Source organism: Bubalus kerabau, chromosome 8 (assembly GCF_029407905.1).
Source record: "Bubalus kerabau isolate K-KA32 ecotype Philippines breed swamp buffalo chromosome 8, PCC_UOA_SB_1v2, whole genome shotgun sequence".
In the NCBI taxonomy this organism is placed as follows: Eukaryota; Metazoa; Chordata; class Mammalia; order Artiodactyla; family Bovidae; genus Bubalus; species Bubalus kerabau.
Window position 1 is genome coordinate 108,994,830 of NC_073631.1, and position 19,215 is coordinate 109,014,044.

At 50.5% G+C, this 19,215-nt stretch overlaps 6 gene segments (V, D, J or C); all 6 read left to right on the forward strand.

Annotated features, from left to right (window-relative positions):
• The first annotated feature begins 1,676 nt into the window (after window positions 1–1,676).
• On the forward strand, window positions 1,677–2,290 carry LOC129658394 (T cell receptor beta variable 6-9-like). The segment is given in 2 exon segments: window positions 1,677–1,725; window positions 1,812–2,290. Coding segments are annotated over 2 exon segments (528 nt in total).
• A 3,090-nt stretch (window positions 2,291–5,380) lies between these two features.
• Window positions 5,381–5,896, forward strand: LOC129658691 (T cell receptor beta variable 6-2-like). The segment is given in 2 exon segments: window positions 5,381–5,429; window positions 5,517–5,896. Coding segments are annotated over 2 exon segments (390 nt in total).
• Window positions 5,897–7,557: 1,661 nt separating this feature from the next.
• Window positions 7,558–8,116, forward strand: LOC129658396 (T cell receptor beta variable 9-like). The segment is given in 2 exon segments: window positions 7,558–7,606; window positions 7,722–8,116. Coding segments are annotated over 2 exon segments (444 nt in total).
• A 1,313-nt stretch (window positions 8,117–9,429) lies between these two features.
• Window positions 9,430–10,514, forward strand: LOC129658692 (T cell receptor beta variable 6-6-like). The segment is given in 2 exon segments: window positions 9,430–9,478; window positions 9,565–10,514. Coding segments are annotated over 2 exon segments (408 nt in total).
• Window positions 10,515–12,725: 2,211 nt separating this feature from the next.
• LOC129658397 (T cell receptor beta variable 6-9-like) lies at window positions 12,726–14,987 on the forward strand. The segment is given in 5 exon segments: window positions 12,726–12,774; window positions 12,861–13,206; window positions 14,132–14,183; window positions 14,628–14,791; window positions 14,975–14,987. Coding segments are annotated over 5 exon segments (624 nt in total).
• A 1,414-nt stretch (window positions 14,988–16,401) lies between these two features.
• LOC129658398 (T cell receptor beta variable 6-6-like) lies at window positions 16,402–16,896 on the forward strand. The segment is given in 2 exon segments: window positions 16,402–16,450; window positions 16,538–16,896. Coding segments are annotated over 2 exon segments (408 nt in total).
• The last annotated feature ends 2,319 nt before the right edge of the window (window positions 16,897–19,215 follow it).

The window sequence follows — 19,215 nt, forward strand, 5'->3', positions numbered from 1 at the left end:
TGATCATACAGTGTTTTACCTCCACAGGCTAAGACTAGATGAAGATCAACCCTAATTCAGCCATGCTAGAAAGGCAGCATATGAAGCGGGTGTGTGTGTGTGTGTGTGTGTGTGTGTGTGTAGGGGTTTAAAGTGTGGAGGGTGCGGAATTTGTATTCTTGTTTTAGATGGAAGGCACAGATCCATGAGACCATGGGCGTCTAGGAGGCACTGTGGGCCCATGGTAAGCAGGGTGTGCTGGGAGGGGTTGAGAGTCACCCTGGAGAGGGCAGCTTAGGGGAACCTTGGCTACATGCCTGCATCAGGGAGCAGGTTTGAGTTCCTTGAGTGGTCCAGACACATGGACCCAGCACAGACTCCTCACTGCCCAGCGGAGTGGGGACATTCCTGGAGCCTCAGGATGCATTCACGGGGCCGTCTCCTGGAGCAGCATGGAAAGTGGAGGGTGAGGGATTAGTGTGGCTGGTGAGGGCTGGGTGATGAGTGTCAGGCAGGGACAGAAAGAGAAGAAAAAAGCCATGTGATGGGCATATGGGACATGGGGACAGTGCTCACCTCACACACACCGTTTGCTGAGGGGCTGTGCAGGACAGGGAAGGGCATAGAGGAGCCAGCCCTGGGTCCTACCAAGGTGTCCAGAGGACAAGGGCAGCCTGCAGAGACACAGAGAAGTGACGTCATAGGCAAATGCTCCAATCAGGGAAGCAGGAGGGTCAACACTTACCCCCTCACCCCAGGAGCCCCACCCCCAGCCAGCAGTGGTCTGGGTTCCTTATGCTGCCATGGGCTCCAGGCTCCTCTGCTGTGTGACTCTCTGCCTCCTGGGAGCAGGTGAGGCCTGGACACCTTGGGAGCTTCTGAGATATTCCCATGGGAGAATGTGTCAAATCAATACAGAACATTTTTCATTTGCCCTGACATCTGCACCTCCCTCCATGTCCCTCCTACATCTGAATTCCTTTGTGCCAATACATCACCCTGTGCTGGGCACCCAGCTTCTCTCCACCAAGAGAGGTGGGTCACAGTCTTGAGGGGGCTCTGCTTGCCCCCTCCCCTCCACTGAAATGGGAAGCACGGCCTCCTGGGAACATGAAGAAGCTGTACCCACATTTGGCTGGCGGATCGTCTGTCAGTGACTCGATTAGAAATAGACCAAACAGATTTGTCAAATGTTGATGAGCCTGCAGTGAGTTTGGGAGCAGTGACGTGGAGAAACATGGTAGGTGCAGGGACAATCTCAGGACTGCGGTCAGTTATGCAGAAATGGAACCTTGAAGTCCTACTGGGACACATGATTTAAACAGGGCAACAGGAAGCCAGAAGGATTTCCATAAGATTTAAACTAAAGTTATATGCAGATAAATAGAAGTAATACATGTATCAATGTGAATTATCTCTGGACTAGAGCACACACAAAATTTAATCAGTTTTACAGAAGAGTTATATCAACTTGTATGGCTTATGTCCATTGATCTGGATGGGGCTCCGGGTTGTGAACTTATCTCTGAGGTTCACTTATGATTTGAGCCTCTACGGAAAGGGGCGTGGCCCCTGAGTGATAGGTTGGCTCTGGAGCCTGGCAGGGAGAGTGACATCTCAGAAGGACTCCCTGGAGAGCCCCTCTCCGCTCTCATCCACACTCAGACCAGAGGGCCCTCCGCCTGCTCGCCCCATCCATGAGCCCCTGCCTCCGGGGCTGTGTGGTCTTCTGTCTCCTGCAGGCAGGTGAGTCCTGGGGGCAGGGTCCCCTTCAGGGTCCCAGCACTAAGCCTGTCCACTGTGACTGCAGCATGGGTCCTCCTTCTCCACAGGGGCGGTTTTTGCTGGTGTCTCTCAGGACATCAGATTCCAGGTCGTGAGAAGAGGACAGAGCGCGACACTGACATGTACTCAGGATCTGAGCTTCAGCTATATGTACTGGTACCGACAAGACCCAGGACGGGGGCTGAGGCTGATCCATTACTCAGTTATCCCTCCCGCCACGGAGAAAGGAGCTGTGCCTGAGGGCTACAACGTCTCCAGACAAAGTACAGAGAACTTCCCTCTCAGGCTGGAGTCTGCCAACCGCTCCCAGACATCTGTGTACTTCTGCACCTGCGGTTATCCACGGCGCTGCATGGCCACCACCTCTCTGTGCAAAAAGATAAGGGAAGCCCTGCAGCCTGGAAGGAGGAGAGCCCCTTGCAGGCTTCTCACACCCGGAGCCTTGGAACCCAGGGCCACATGCCTGCAGTGTGACATGGAGTGTGCAGTCTCATATCACGCCCAGCTACATCAACGTCAAATCTAGTGGACTGTTGGTTTTTTTATTTCAAAGTTTTACAACTTTAAAACTAAATTGGTTAATATATATATATAATCTCTGTATATAAATCCATTATCTAGAATTAGTAATAATTTATATAGAAAATCTAGAAATATCTGGATCTGATTAATCAGAGGGGTCTATGGAAGGCAGTGTCCCAGGCTGTGCTCCCCTGAGCTCAGCGGAGTGTCTGTACTGAGGGTCTGTGTGATTCCACCTGAGCTTACTACTGTCAGTGCAATTAGTTTCTTCTTAGTGGAAATGTTGGATTCTACAGTCTTTTACCTCCAGAGGCTAAGAGGGAATTTGAAGATCAATCTTAAGTCAGCCAGCTTGGGAAGACAGTAGAAGAAGTGTGTGTTGTGTGTTGTGTGTGTGTGTGTGTGTGTGTGTGTGTGCGTGTTGTGTGTGTGTGTGTGTGTGTCTGTGTTCAGCATGTGGGGTATTTACATTCTTGCTTTAGACAGAAGGCACAGATCCATGAGACTGTGGACCATTGGCCACTAGGAGGCGCTGTGGGCCCACAGTAAGCAGGGGATCCTGGGAGGGGTGGAAAGTCACCCTGGGGACTGCAGCTTTAAAGAACCTTAGCTACATGCCTGAATGAGAAAGCAGGTTTGAGTGCCCTGAGGTCCTGAGGTTCCAGGACACTTGGAACCAGTATAGACTCCTCGCTGCCCAGGAAAGTGGGAATGTGCCTGGATCCTCAGGATGTGCCCAGAAGATGGTCTCCAGGAGCTGCAAGGGAAGTGGAGGAGAAGGGGTTGGGGTGGCTGGGGAGGGTTGTGTGATTGTCAGCTGATTGCCTGGTGATTGTCAGCCAGGTGAGTGCCTGGCTGCGTGTCAGGCAGGGGCTGGCAGAGGACAACAAGTTATGCTGTGGGCACTGGGGACATGGGGATGGTGCACCCTTCACACCCACCCCTTGCTCAGGGGCTAGGAAGGGCAAGGAAGGGCATATAGGACTCACCTTTCCTCCTGGCAAGGGGCCCAGTGAACAGGGCAGCCTGCAGTGGCACAGAGCAGTGATGTCATAGGCAAATGCTCCAATCAGGGAAGCAGGAGGGTCAGCACTCCACCACACTCACCCAGGAGCCCCACCCCCAAGCCAGCAGCTGTCTTGTGTTCCTGATGCTGCCATGGGCTCCAGGCTCCTCTGCTGTGTGACCTCTTCCTTCTGGGAGCAGGTGAGGCCTGGCCACCGTGTTGGAGTTTCTGAGATGTCTTTACCTCCCTGAGATAGAAGCCTGGATGAGGACTGCAGCAGGAGGCTTCCTTGTGCTCTGCCCTCAGCTTCCTTGTCTCCTCCCCAACAGGCCTGGTGGACTCTGAAATTCCCAGTCCCCAAATATCTGATCAAATCAAGAAAGCAGCAAGTGACGTGGAGATGTTCCCCTGACTCTGGACACCGCTCTGTGTACTGGTACCAACAGGCCCTGGGCCACGGCCCCCAGTTCCTTGTTCAGTATTTCAACAGAATGTGAGAGGAGAAGCAAACCTATCAGGGCGATTCTCAGGTCAACAGTTCAGTGACTCTAGCTCTGAACTGCGCTTGACTCCTTGGAGCTAAAAGACTCATCCATGTATCTCTGTGCCAGCAGCCAAGACACAGCCCTGCATGCTCAGGTGCCTCTGGTACAGAAACACTCCTTCCCCAACTCAGGAAGTTGGTGTGAGGGTATCGACTGCCAGCCAGCCAGACCCAAGTCCTGGGAGAGCAGACAGCCTTTCCCAGACAATCATGTCTTGATATGTTTTAATGTTCCCAAAGATTGTGCAAGATAAGTATTATTTTAACTCTTTACCTATCTGAGGGGGAGTGGCTTGCCCAGATTTCATGCTTCATAAATATCAGATCAAGGAATCAGATAACTATCAGAACAAGGAATCAGACTCATGTCTGTCCTTGTCACTGTGGTCCTCGCCCCCATGGTATGATTCTCCCATAAAACAAACAAACATGTGTGTGTATATACATATATATATATATATATATCTTTTAAAGTACTTGACTCACATAGTTGTTAATAGTGATAAGCCTAAGGTCTACAAGCTGGGTTCATGTTACCAGAGACCTAAGAAGAGCTGATGTTTAAGTTCAAAGGCTGTTAGGTAGGAAGAAGTGATAGTCTAGTGAAGGCCATCAGCTGGATAATTCTCTCCTACCCAGGAGAGGTTTAGGGTTTTTGTTCTGTTCAGTTCTTCATCTCTTTGCATGAGACCTACTACATTATGGAAGTTCATCTCCTTACCAATAAAGATGTTCATCTAATCTGATTTTAAAACCTATTGATAACTTTTCACATATTTATCTCTCACCAAGACATCCTCACAGGGACATTCAGAACAATGTTGAACTAAATATCTGTGGCCTAGTCAAGGTGACACATTAAATTAGTCACCCAACAACTTCCAGGCTTGCCTAGGAATTTAGCAAGCATGAAGTCCCTGGCACGTAACAGGACATTGGATTTCTTGATTCCCTTTGCTAATCTCTGGCAGCCTCTTCCACTGTTTCTTGGGTGCAAAGATAGAGATGGACATATTTTGCCTCCAGCTGAGGCCTTTAGAAATCACAGGTGTGAAAATAGTTTTGCCTGATGATTTAGTGCAGGAAATTAGCCAGAGCATGTAACATACATCCCTCCTCAGGCATGTTAAAATCAACTTTATTGATGCATGGATTGTAGCTGTCTCTTCAACAATATGCTATTTAGGAGCACGGAATAACCCCCCAAGCCTGCAGTTAGAAATCTGCATATAACTTCACATACTTAGGGATGAAGAATTATCTCTGGAATACAACACACTTACAGTTGTAAACTGTTAATAGAAAGGATACAATAACTCATAAGGCTCAAGTCCACTGATTTGGCTGGGTCTCCGAGTTATGAACTGTTCACTCAGGTTCATTTCTGATTTGAGCCTCTGGGGGAAGAGGCGTGGCCCCCACGTGACAGGTTGGCTGTGAGGCCTGGCAGGGACAGTGACATCTCAGAAGGACTCCCTGGAGAGCCCCTGTCCCCTCTCATCCACACACACTCCAGAGGGCCCTCCGCCTGCCCCGCCCCTGGCATGAGCCCCTGCCTCCTGGGCTGTGTGGTCTTCTGTCTCCTACAGGCAGGTGAGTCCTGGGGGGCAGGGTCCCCTTCGGGGTGCCAGCACTAAGCCTGTCCGCTGTGACTGCAGCATCCGTCCTCCTTCTCCACAGGGGCGGTCCATGCTGGTGTCACTCAGGACCCCAGATTCCAGGTCATGAGGACAGGTCAGAGCGTGACACTGACATGTACTCAGGATTTGGGTCATAACTACATGTACTGGTACCGACAAGACCTGGGACACGGGCTGAGGCTGATCCATTACTCAGCTGGTGTGCCCACTAGCGAGCCAGGAGACATGCCCGATGGGTACAGTGTCTCCAGACCAAGCACAGAGAACTTTCCTCTCACACTGGAGTCTGCCAACCGCTCCCAGACATCTGTGTACTTCTGCGCCAGCAGTTACTCCACGGTGCTGCACGGCCACCTCCTTTCTGTGCAAAAAAGCAGATGAGGGCCCTGCAGCCTGGAACCTGGGGAGCCCCTTGCAGGCTCCTAGCACCTGGACACTCGGAGCCCACAGACACATACTGGCAGCATAGCCAGCGATGTTTGATCTTCCTGGCACGGACCTGACAACAGAGCCTCGTGGACATGTGTCCACCCTCACTCTCTGTCTTTTCACTCTAGCTGCCATGTGAGCCTAAAGATGCTTCCCAGCTCTGACTGCTAGTCATCAGTCTGAACATGAGGCCTCCAGAAGGGAAGGTTGTTGGGAAATGATATACATCTAGACCCTCTTGTCTCTCCCCGGGCACCGCATGCCTGTCACTATGGAAGGTTCTCCCCCAGGCTAGCCCTTGAGTGGTCTCTGCTCTTGTCCAACTTCCCCAGATGTGGGCCTTTCTTTCCCAACTTCCTGGCCCTCCTTCACACCCTGCTCCTCCCTTATCTGCTCATGTCCTTGCCCATCACCCAGGGAACCTTGTAATGATCTCTAAGTGGGCGTGTTTGAGTAGGTCCTCTGGGGTCCTCAAAGAGAATGCAACCTCAGTTAATTATTAATCATCCACAATTCCTTGGTCGTCCCTGAGGCAGAGAGACAAGCTGTGTGTGTATGTATTCTCCACCATTGCCTGTCTGTAGCATCTAAATAGCCTAGACCCCGATGCTGGGAGAGACTGAAATCAAGACGAGAAGGGGGTGGCAGAGAAAGAGGTGGTTATATACCATCACCAACTCAACAGACATGAATTTGAGCAACCTGTGGGAGATAGTGAAGAACAAGGGAGCTTGGTACGTTGCAATGCATGGGGTTTCAATGAATTGGACTTGAGTTAGCAACTGAACACCACCAACAAAAACTAACCCAAGTTTGTAGCATCTCTCTCATCAAAATCTTCTAGAAGTCAAGTATTAAATATTTCCTGCATGAACACATTTCTTTTCTTTTGAAATACAAAAGTATAAATCAGCCATGGCAGGCTGGTTTATGTGTTTGTGCTTCTAATTGTGTGTGTGTTCTTTAGAAAAACAAAGCAAGCAAAGACACAGTTCTTTCGGCTAACAGTGAAATATTTTCTAATATGAACACATCCCGTGACTATTAAATCTGGGCAGACAATCTTGGTTTCCATGCATAGGCCACATGGGGACGCTATGGAACTGCCGTACTCCATAAGTTTCTGGAGCAGAGCAAGCAGACAGAGCTAGTGCCTGGGACCAGGAAGCTTAAGAGAAAGCTTTATTTGGTGTTCTTATCTCTAGAAGCCTTACTAGGACAGGCACTAATTTGTAGGCTTGCTGTCCCAGCTGGGAGCCATGAAGTTCCCTCAGCCATGAAGTGCTGAGGGAGCCCTGAGGTTGCAGTAAATGTGAAGGGTATGGAGCTGGGAGGTGGTAGGAAAGAGAAACAATTGCCTAAAGAGAAAAGCGAAGGAGCCATGGGGAAGGGCGTCGGGCATAAACCCAGCCTCACCCAGACCAGCGGTCCAGCTCACATGTCATCTAAGAGACTTTGCAGGACAGAGCAGGGTTCCTGGATCAGCGACCTGGAATGAGAGGTCAGATTCCTGGGAAACAGCAGAGGCAGTGACATCAGAGCAGTGACATCACTGCCTCACCTCCAGTCAGAGGAAGGAGGCCCACAACCCTAGCTCTCAGAGAAGCAGAGCTCTGAGCAAGGATACGCCTCCCAGCTCTGGCCCTCCTGCCATGGGCTGCAGCCCCGTCTGCTGTATGGCTCTGTGTCTCCTGGCAACAGGTCGGTCCTTGGCACAGGGGGGAATCTATGTTCCTGGTCTGACTTTGCCTGAATCCAAGGCACCATCAGGTTCTTTCCCACGTTCTTTTTCAGCCCCAGTCTTCTTCCCCCACAGGCCTTGTGGATTCTGGAGTCACCCAGACCCCGAGATACCTGATTAAAGCAAGAGGAGAGCGAGGGACCCTGGGATGCTCCCCTGTCTCTGTACAACTCTCCGTGTACTGGTACCAACAGGCCCTGGGCCAGGGCCCCGAGTTCCTCGCTGAGTATTACAGCCAGGAAGTGAGGGGAGAAGCACAGCTCCCGGATCGATTCTCAGGAAAACAGTTTAGTGACTTTCACTCTGAGCTGAACCTGAGCTCCTTGGAGCTGAAGGACTCAGCCATGTATCTCTGTGCCAGCAGCCGAGACACAGCCCTGCATGATCAGGTGCCTCTGGGACAGAAACACTCCTGCCCCAGCTCAGGAAGTGGCTGTGAGGGTGACTGCCTGCCTGTCAGGCCTAGATAGATCCCATAGACTCTCCCAGACATTCTTCCTCTGTTGTGTTATAATGCTTCCAAACAGCATCCTAGGTAGTATTATTTTACCTGTTTATACATGAGGGGAACTGACTTGCCCAGATCTTGTATGTCATTCTATAGAACAAGGAATTTGATTCAAGTCTGTCTTGATTACTTGTGGTCTTTGCCCCCATAAAACTGTCCCCCACATAGAATAAATAATACACTTAAACACACACACACATGCACATATACATACACATACTCACATGCATGTTTTAAAGCAACTGGCTCACATAGTCGTTAAGACTGATAAGTCCAAAAGCTGCAAGCGGGTCTGGTGCTACTAGAGACTGAGGGGGAGCTGATGTTTATGTCCAAAAGCAGAAGAACTAACGGTCCAGTGTGAAGGCCATCGGCTGATGATTATCTGTTACTTGGGGGAGGATCAGTGTTTACATCTATTCATCTCTTCACCTGGTTTCATGAAGCCCACCAACATTATGGAGGGTCATCTGTTTATGAAATAAAATATTAATCTAATCTATTATTAAAATATACCTATTCACATGTTAACTTTTCCAAAAACACCCCCTTAGGAGCATCCAGAAAAATAAAGCTAAATACCCATGGCAGAGTCAAGTTGCCAGTCAGTCGGGTCTGACTCTGTGCGACCCCTTGGACCACAGCACTCCAGCCTCCCTGTCCATCACCAACTCCCAGAGTTTACCCAAAGTCATATCCATTGAGATGGTGATGCCATCCAAACATCTCATCCTCTGTCATCCCCTTCTCCTCCTGCCTTCAATCTGGCCCAGCATCAGGGTCTTTTCAAATGCGTCAGTTCTTTGCATCAGGTGGCCAAAATGTTGGAGTTTGAGCTTCAGCATCAGCCCTTCCAATGACTATTCAGGAGTGATTTCCTTTAGGATGGACTGCTTGGATCTCCTTACAGTTCAAGTGAGTCTCAGCAGTCTTCTCAAACATCACAATTCAAAAGCATCAATTCTTTGTATAGTCCAACTCTCACATCCATACATGACTACTGGAGAAACCATAGCTTTGACTAGACGGAACGTTGTTGGTAAAGTAATGTCTCTGCTTTTTCATATGCTGCCTAGGTCGATCATATGTGAACTGTTTACTTAGGTTCATTTCTGATTTGAGCCTCTGGGGGAAGGGGCGTGGCCCCTGAGTGACAGGTTAGCTCTGGGGTATGGCAGGGGCAGTCACCTCTCAGAGATAGAGCCCCTCTGCAGAGCCCCTCGCCCTCTCATCCACACTCAGACCAGACGGCCCTCCGCCTGCCCCGTCCCGGCCATGAGCCCCTGCCTCCTGGGCTGTGTGGTCTTCTGTCTCCTGCAGGCAGGTGAGTCCTGGGAGCAGAGTCCCCTTCAGGGTGCCAGCACTAAGCCTGTCCGCTGTGACTGCAGCATCGGTCCTCCTTCTCCACAGGGGCGGTCCATGCTGGGGTCACTCAGGACCCCAGATTCCAGGTCGTGAGGAGAGGACAGAATGTGACACTGACATGTACTCAGGATCTGGGTCATAACTACATGTGCTGGTACCGACAAGACCCAGGACACGGGCTTAGGCTGATTTATTACTCAGCTGGGCCTCCCAGCAAGGAGAAAGGAGACGTTTCCGACGGGTACGGTGTCTCCAGATCAAGCAAAGAGAATTTTCCTCTCACACTGGAGTCTGCCAACCACTCCCAAACATCCGTGTACTTCTGTGCCAGCAGTTACTCCACGGCGCTGCGTGGCCACCTGCTCTCTGTGCAAAAAGACAGGGTCCCACGTGCAGGCTCCTAGCACCTGGAGCCTCAGGGCCCTGGAGACCACGTGCCAGCACTGTGACCCTGGATGTGTGATATGAACAGTCCTGGATCTGACCCCAGGGACTCGGAGACACATGTCTACCATCAGTCTCTGTCTTTCCTTTGCATCCTCCCTGGATGCAGTTGCATCCAGTTCTGACTATTTCTGACTCTTCCTCATCAGCTTAAGACCTCCAGAAGGGAAGAATATTAGTAAATCAGATATATCTAGACCCTCTTATGTCTCCCAGCACTTCATTGCTGTCTGACTGGACGTTTCTCCCACAGCCTAGCTCTCAAGTGCCCCCTGCTCTTGCCCACCAGAGGGGCAGGTCTTTCCTCCTATGCTGCCTTGGCCTCAGCTCCCCTGCCCTCTCTGCTCCAGACACACTGCTCTGCCCTCATCTGGGCCATGTCCCTTCCCATGACACAGGGAATTTTGTAACCACGTGTAAGCGGGCGTGTTTGAGCAAGCTCTTGGGGTCATCAAAGAGAAAACAACCTCAGTTCATTGGAAAGCAGCCAAAGTCCCTTAGGAGTCCATTCCCAGGAGCAGAGACAGGCTAGGTGTGTGTGTTCTCCCTTTCTGTCCCTCTTTCTTAGCATCTCAATTATCCTGGACCCGGTTTCTACCATTTCCCTCAGAGATATCTTCTCAAAGTCAATATATTTCCTTCATGGTGTCTTATTATATCAAGATTTTACAAGTTCATAGGAAATAAATATGTTAATACACATAAAACCTCTTCAAAAAATGCACCTGCTAGATTTTGGTAATGCTTTATTTAAATATGAAATCTGGAAATGTATGGATCTGCTTAATCAAAAGGAGGTCTGGAATACAGGTGTCCAGGCTGGCTTCATTTGAGATCATGGAGCGCTTATTTGTATTGCCCATATTACTCCATTTTCAGAGAAGGCACTGGCAACCCCCTCCAGTACTCTTGCCTGGAGAATCCCAGGGATGGAGAAGCCTGATGGGCTGGGTCTATGGGATCCCCCAGAGTCGGACACAACTGAAGCGACTTAGCGGCAGCAGCAGCAGCAGTACTCCATTTTAGCTAACTGTTGTCATTGGAATGGTGAAGGAATTACTGCCTTATTAGAAATGTCTGACCATAGTGTTTTACCTCCAAAGGCTAAGACTAGACTTGAAGATCTACCCTAATTCAGCCAGGCTGGGAAGGCAGCATATGAAGGGTGTGTGTGTGTGTGTGTGTGTGTGTGTGTGTGTAGGGGTTGCAAGTGTGGAGTGTGGGGAATTTGTATTCTTGTTTTAGATGGAAGGCACAGATCCATGAGACCATGGGCCTCTAGGAGGTACTGTGGGCCCATGGTAAGCAGGGTGTGCTGGGAGGGGTTGAGAGTCACCCTGGAGAGGGCAGCTTAGGGGAACCTTGGCTACATGCCTGCATCAGGGAGCAGGTTTGAGTTCCCTGAGTGGTCCAGACACATGGACCCAGCACAGACTCCTCACTGCCCAGCGGACTGGGGATGTTCCTCGAGCCTCAGGATGTGTTCAGGGGGGTGTCTCCTGGAGCAGCATGGGAAGCAGAGGCTGAGGGATTAGTGTGGCTGGTGAGGGCTGGGTGATGAGTGTCAAGCAGCGACAGGAAGAGAAGAAAAAAGCCATGTGATGGGCATATGGGAACATGGGGACAGTGCTCACCTCACACCCACCCTTTGCTGAGGGGCTGTGTGGGACAGGGAAGGGCATAGAGGAGCCAGCCCTGGGTCCTGCCAAGGGATCCAGTGGATAAGGGCAGCCTGCAGGGACACAGGGCAGTGACATCATAGGCAAAGGCTCCAATCAGGGAAGCAGGAGGGTCAGCACTTACCCTCTCAATCCAGGAGCCCCGCCCCCAGCTAGCAGTAGTCTTTCTTGGGTTCCTGATGCTGCCATGGGCTCCAGGCTCCTCTGCTGTGTGTCTCTGCTTTTAGCAAGCAAGTGAGTCCTAGACACAGTGTGGGAGCTTCTGAGATATTCCCATGAGAGGAATGTCTCAAGTAAAAAGAGAACAGTTTTCATTTGCCCTGACATCTGCACCTCCCTCCATGTTCCTCCTACATCTGAATTCCTTTGTGCCAATACATCACCCTGTGCTGGGCACCCAGCTTCTCTCCACCAAGAGAGGTGGGTCACAGTCTTGAGGGGGCTCTGGTTGCTCTCTCCCCTGCACCAACATGGAAAGCAGGGCCTCCTGGGAACATGAAGAATCTGTACCCACGTTTGGCTGGCGGATCGACTGTCAGTGACTGGATTAGAAATAGACGAAACAGATTTCTCAAATGTTGATGAGCCTGCAATGAGTTTGGGAGCAGAGACTTGGAGAAACATGGTAGGTGGAGGGACAATCTCAGGACTGTGGTCAGTTATGCAGAAATGGAACCTTGAAGTCCTAATGGGACACATGAGTTAAACAGGGCAACAGGAAGCCAGAAGGATTTCCACAAGATATAAACTACAGATACATGCAAATAAATAGAAGTAATACACATATCAATGTGAATTACCTCTGGACTAGAACACACACAAAATTTAATCAGTTTTACAGAAGAGTTGCATCAATTTGTACAGCTTATGTCCATTGATCTGGATGGGGCTCCGGGTTGTGAACTTATCTCTGAGGTTCATTTCTGATTTGAGCCTCTGGGGGAAGGGGCGTGGCCCCCTGAGTGACAGGTTGGCTTCGGGCCTGGCAGGGACAGTGACATCTCAGAAAGACTCCCTAAAGAGCGCCTCTCCCCTCTCATCCACACTCAGACCAGAGGGCCCTCCGCCTGCCCCACCCCCGCCATGAGGCCCTGCCTCCTGGGCTGTGTGGTCTTCTGTCTCCTGCAGGCAGGTGAGTCTGGGGGGCAGGGTCCCCTTCGGGGTGCCAGCACTAAGCCTGTCCGCTGTGACTGCAGCATCGGTCCTCCTTCTCCACAGGGGCGGTCCATGCTGGGGTCACTCAGGACCCCAGATTCCAGGTCTTGAGGAGAGGACAGAGCGCGACACTGACATGTACTCAGGATCTGAGCTTTAACTATTTGAACTGGTATCGACAAGACCCAGGACACAGGCTGAGGTTGATCCATTACTCAGTTATCCCTCCCTCCACGGAGAAAGGAGCCGTGCCTGAGGGCTACAGCGTCTCCAGACCAAGCACAGAGAACTTCCCTCTCAGGCTGGAGTCTGCCAACCGCTCCCAGACATCTGTGTACTTCTGCACCTGTGGTTATCTATGGCGCTGCCCGGCCACCTCCTCTCTGTGCAAAAAGATAAGGGACGCCCTGTATCCTGAAAGTCGGAGAGCCCCTTGCAGGCTTCTCACACGCGGAACCTTGGAACCCAGGGCCACATGCCTGCAGTGTGACACTGAGTATGCAGTCTCATATCATGCCCAGCTACATCGACGTCAAATATAGTGGACGGCTGTTTTTTTTTATTTCAGAGTTTTATAACTTTAAAACTAAATGAGTATATATATATAATCTCTGTATATAACTCCATTACCTAGAATTAGTAATAATTTATATAGAAAATCTAGAAATATCTGGATCTGATTAATCAGAGGGGTCTATGGAAGGCCGTGTCCCAGGCTGTGCTCCCCTGAGCTCAGCGGAGTGTCTGTACTGAGGGTCTGTGTGATTCCACCTGAGCTTACTACTGTCAGTGCAATTCGTTTCTTCTTAGTGGAAATGTTGGTTTCTACAGTCTTTTACCTCCAGAGGCTAAGAGGGAATTTGAAGATCAATCTTAAGTCAGTCAGCTTGGGAAGACAGTAGAACAAGTGTGTGTGTGTGTGTGTGTGTGTGTGTGTGTGTGTGTTCAGGGTGTGGGGTATTTACATTCTTGCTTAGGCAGAAGTCCCAGATCCATGAGACTGTGCACCATTGGCCACTAGGAGGCGCTGTGGGCCCACAGTAAGCAAGGGATCCTGGGAGGGGTGGAGAGTCACCCTGGGGAGGGCAGCTTTAAAGAACCTTAGCTACATGCCTGAATGAGAAAGCAGGTTTGAGTGCCCTGAGGTCCTGAGGTTCCAGGACACTTGGAACCAGTATAGACTCCTCGCTGCCCAGGAAAGTGGGAATGTGCCTGGATCCTCAGGATGTGCCCAGAAGATGGTCTCCAGGAGCTGCAAGGGAAGTGGAGGAGAAGGGTTTGGGGTGGCTGGGGAGGGTTGTGTGATTGTCAGCTGATTGCCTGGTGATTGCCAGCCAGGTGAGTGCCTGGCTGCGTGTCAGGCAGGGGCTGGCAGAGGACAACAAGGTATGCTGTGGGCACTGGGGACATGGGGATGGGGCACCCTTCACACCCACACCTTGCTCAGGGGCTGGGAAGGGCAAGGAAGGGCATATAGGACTCACCTTTCCTCCTGGCAAGGGGCCCAGTGAACAGGGCAGCCTGCAGTGGCACAGAGCAGTGATGTCATAGGCAAATGCTCCAATCAGGGAAGCAGGAGGGTCAGCACTGCACCACACTCACCCAGGAGCCCTGCCCCCAAGCCAGCAGTGCTCTTGGGTTTCTGATGCTGCCATGGGCTCCAGGCTCCTCTGCTGTGTGACCTCTTCCTTCTGGGAGCAGGTGAGGCCTGGCCACCGTGTTGGAGTTTCTGAGATGTCTTTACCCCCCTGAGATAGAAGCCTGGATGGGGACTGCAGCAGGAGGCTTCCCTGTGCTCTGCCCTCAGCTTCCTTGTCTCCTCCCCAACAGGCCTGGTGGATTCTGAAATTCCCAGTCCCCAAATATCTGATCAAATCAAGAAAGCAGCAAGTGACGTGGAGATGTTCCCCTGACTCTGGACACCTCTCTGTGTACTGGTACCAACAGGCCCTGGGCCACGGCCCCCAGTTCCTTGTTCAGTATTTCAACAGAATGTGAGAGGAGAAGCAAACCTATCAGGGCGATTCTCAGGTCAACAGTTTAGTGACTCTAGCTCTGAACTGCGCTTGACTCCTTGGAGCTAAAAGACACATCCATGTATCTCTGTGCCAGCAGCCAAGACACAGCCCTGCATGCTCAGGTGCCTCTGGTACAGAAACACTCCTTCCCCAACTCAGGAAGTTGGTGTGAGGGTATCGACTGCCAGCCAGCCAGACCCAAGTCCTGGGAGAGCAGACAGCCTTTCCCAGACAATCATGTCTTGATATGTTTTAATGTTCCCAAAGATTGTGCAAGATAAGTATTATTTTAACTCTTTACCTGTCTGAGGGGGAGTGGCTTGCCCAGATTTCATGCTTCATAAATATCAGATCAAGGAATCAGATAACTATCAGAACAAGGAATCAGACTCATGTCTGTCCTTGTCACTGTGGTCCTCGCCCCCATTGTATGATTCTCCCATAAAACAAACAAACATGTGTGTGTGTGTGTGTGTGTGTGTATATATATATATATATTTTTTTTTTTTTTTAAAGTACTTGACTCACATAGTTGTTAATAGTGATAAGCCTAAGGTCTACAAGCGGGGTTCATGTTACCAGAGACCTAAGAAGAACTGATGTTTAAGTTCAAAGGCTGTTAGGTAGGAAGAAGTGATAGTCTAGTGAAGGCCATCAGCTGGATAATTCTCTCCTACCCAGGAGAGGTTTAGGGTTTTTGTTCTGTTCAGTTCTTCATCTCTTTGCATGAGACCTACTACATTATGGAAGTTCATCTCCTTACCAATAAAGATTTTCATCTAATCTGATTTTAAAACCTATTGATAACTTTTCACATATTTATCTCTCACCAAGACATCCTCACAGGGACATTCAGAACAATGTTGAACTAAATATCTGTGGCCTAGTCAAGGTGACACATTAAATTAGTCACCCAACAACTTCCAGGCTTGCCTAGGAATTTAGCAAGCATGAAGTCCCTGGCACGTAACAGGACATTGGATTTCTTGATTCCCTTTGCTAATCTCTGACAGCCTCTTCCACCGTTTCTTGGGTGCAAAGATAGAGATGGACATATTTTGCCTCCAGCTGAGGCCTTTAGAAATCACAGGTGTGAAAATAGTTTTGCCTGATGATTTAGTGCAGGAAATTAGCCAGAGCATGTAACATACATCCCTCCTCAGGCATGTTAAAATCAACTTTATTGATGCATGGATTGTAGCTGTCTCTTCAACAACATGCTATTTAGGAGCACGGAGTAACCCCCCAAGCCTGCAGTTAGAAATCTGCATATAACTTCACATACTTAGGGATGAAGAATTATCTCTGGAATACAACACACTTACAGTTGTAAACTGTTAATAGAAAGGATACAATAACTCATAAGGCTCAAGTCCACTGATTTGGCTGGGTCTCCGAGTTATGAACTCTTCACTCAGGTTCATTTCTGATTTGAGCCTCTGGGGGAAGAGGCGTGGCCTCCACGTGACAGGTTGGCTGTGAGGCCTGGCAGGGACAGTGACATCTCAGAAGGACTCCCTGGAGAGCCCCTCTCCCCTCTCATCCACACACACTCCAGACGGCCCTCCGCCTGCCCCGTCCCGGCCATGAGCCCCTGCCTCCTGGGCTGTGTGGTCTTCTGTCTCCTGCAGGCAGGTGAGTCCTGGGGGGCAGGGTCCCCTTCGGGGTGCCAGCACTAAGCCTGTCCTCTGTGACTGCAGCATCGGTCCTCCTTCTCCACAGGGGCGGTCCATGCTGGGGTCACTCAGGAGCCCAGATTCCAGGTCGTGAGGAGAGGACAGAGCATGACACTGAAATGTACTCAGGATCCGGGTCTTGACCGCATGTACTGGTACCGACAAGACCTGGGACACGGGCTGAGGCTGATTTATTACTCAGTTGGGCCTCCCAGCACGGAGAAAGGAGACGTTTCCGACGGGTACGGTGTCTCCAGATCAAGCAAAGAGAATTTTCCTCTCACACTGGAGTCTGCCAACCACTCCCAAACATCTGTGTACTTCTGTGCCAGCAGTTACTCCAGGGCGCTGCGTGGCCACCTGCTCTCTGTGCAAAAAGACAGGGTCCCACGTGCAGGCTCCTAGCACCAGGAGCCTCAGGGCCCTGGAGACCACGTGCCAGCACTGTGACCCTGAATGTGTGATATGAACAGTCCTGGATCTGACCCCAGGGACTCGGAGACACATGTCTACCATCAGTCTCTGTCTTTCCTTTGCATCCTCCCTGGATGCAGTTGCATCCAGTTCTGACTATTTCTGACCCCTCCTCATCAGCTTTAGACCTCCAGAAGGGAAGAATATTAGTAAATCAGATATATCTAGACCCTCTTGTGTCTCCCAGCACCTCATTGCTGTCTGACTGGACGTTTCTCCCACAGCCTAGCTCTCAAGTGCCCCCTGCTCTTGCCCACCAGAGGGGCAGGTCTTTCCTCCTATGCTGCCTTGGGCTCAGCTCCCCTGCCCTCTCTGCTCCAGACACACTGCTCTGCCCTCATCTGGGCCATGTCCCTTCCCATGACACAGGGAATTTTGTAACCACGTGTAAGTGGGCGTGTTTGAGCAAGCTCTTGGGGTCATCAAAGAGAAAACAACCTCAGTTCATTGGAAAGCAGCCAAAGTCCCTTAGGAGTCCATTCCCAGGAGCAGAGACAGGCTAGGTGTGTGTGTTCTCCCTTTCTGTCCCTCTTTCTTAGCATCTCAATTATCCTGGACCCGGTTTCTACCATTTCCCTCAGAGATATCTTCTCAAAGTCAATATATTTCCTTCATGGTGTCTTATTATATCAAGATTTTACAAGTTCATAGGAAATAAATATGTTAATACACATAAAACCTCTTCAAAAAATGCACCTGCTAGATTTTGGTAATGCTTTATTTAAATATGAAATCTGGAAATGTATGGATCTGCTTAATCAAAAGGAGGTCTGGAATACAGGTGTCCAGGCTGGCTTCATTTGAGATCATGGAGCGCTTATTTGTATTGCCCATATTACTCCATTTTCAGAGAAGGCACTGGCAACCCCCTCCAGTACTCTTGCCTGGAGAATCCCAGGGATGGAGAAGCCTGATGGGCTGGGTCTATGTGATCCCCCAGAGTCAGACACAACTGAAGCGACTTAGCGGCGGCAGCAGTAGCAGTACTCCATTTTAGCTAACTATTGTCATTGGAATGGTGAAGGAATTACTGCCTTATTAGAAATGTCTGACCATAGTGTTTTACCTCCAAAGGCTAAGACTAGACTTGAAGATCTACCCTAATTCAGCCAGGCTGGGAAGGCAGCATATGAAGGGTGTGTGTGTGTGTGTGTGTGTGTGTGTGTGTGTAGGGGTTGCAAGTGTGGAGTGTGGGGAATTTGTATTCTTGTTTTAGATGGAAGGCACAGATCCATGAGACCATGGGCCTCTAGGAGGTACTGTGGGCCCATGGTAAGCAGGGTGTGCTGGGAGGGTTTGACAGTCACCCTGGAAAGGGCAGCTTAGGGGAACCTTGGCTACATGCCTGCATCAGGGAGCAGGTTTGAGTTCCCTGAGTGGTCCAGACACATGGACCCAGCACAGACTCCTCACTGCCCAGTGGACTGGGGACGTTCCTCGAGCCTCAGGATGTGTTCAGGAGGTGTCTCCTGGAGAAGCATGGGAAGCAGAGGCTGAGGGATTAGTGTGGCTGGTGAGGGCTGGGTGATGAGTGTCAGGCAGCGACAGGAAGAGAAGAAAAAAGCCATGTGATGGGCATATGGGAACATGGGGACAGTGCTCACCTCACACCCACCCTTTGCTGAGGGGCTGTGTGGGACAGGGAAAGGCATAGAGGAGCCAGCCCCGGGTCCTGCCAAGGGATCCAGTGGATAAGGGCAGCCTGCAGGGACACAGGGCAGTGACATCATAGGCAAAGGCTCCAATCAGGGAAGCAGGAGGGTCAGCACTTATCCTCTCAATCCAGGAGCCCCGCCCCCAGCTAGCAGTAGTCTTTCTTGGGTTCCTGATGATGCCATGGGCTCCAGGCTCCTCTGCTGTGTGTCTCTGCTTTTAGCAAGCAAGTGAGTCCTAGACACAGTGTGGGAGCTTCTGAGATATTCCCATGAGAGGAATGTCTCAAGTAAAAAGAGAACAGTTTTCATTTGCCCTGACATCTGCACCTCCCTCCATGTTCCTCCTACACCTGAATTCCTTTGTGCCAATACATCACCCTGTGCTGGGCACCCAGCTTCTCTCCACCAAGAGAGGTGGGTCACAGTCTTGAGGGGGCTCTGGTTGCTCTCTCCCCTGCACCGACATGGAAAGCAGGGCCTCCTGGGAACATGAAGAATCTGTACCCACGTTTGGCTGGCAAACCGTCTGTCAGTGACTTGATTAGAAATAGACGAAACAGATTTCTCAAATGTTGATGAGCCTGCAATGAGTTTG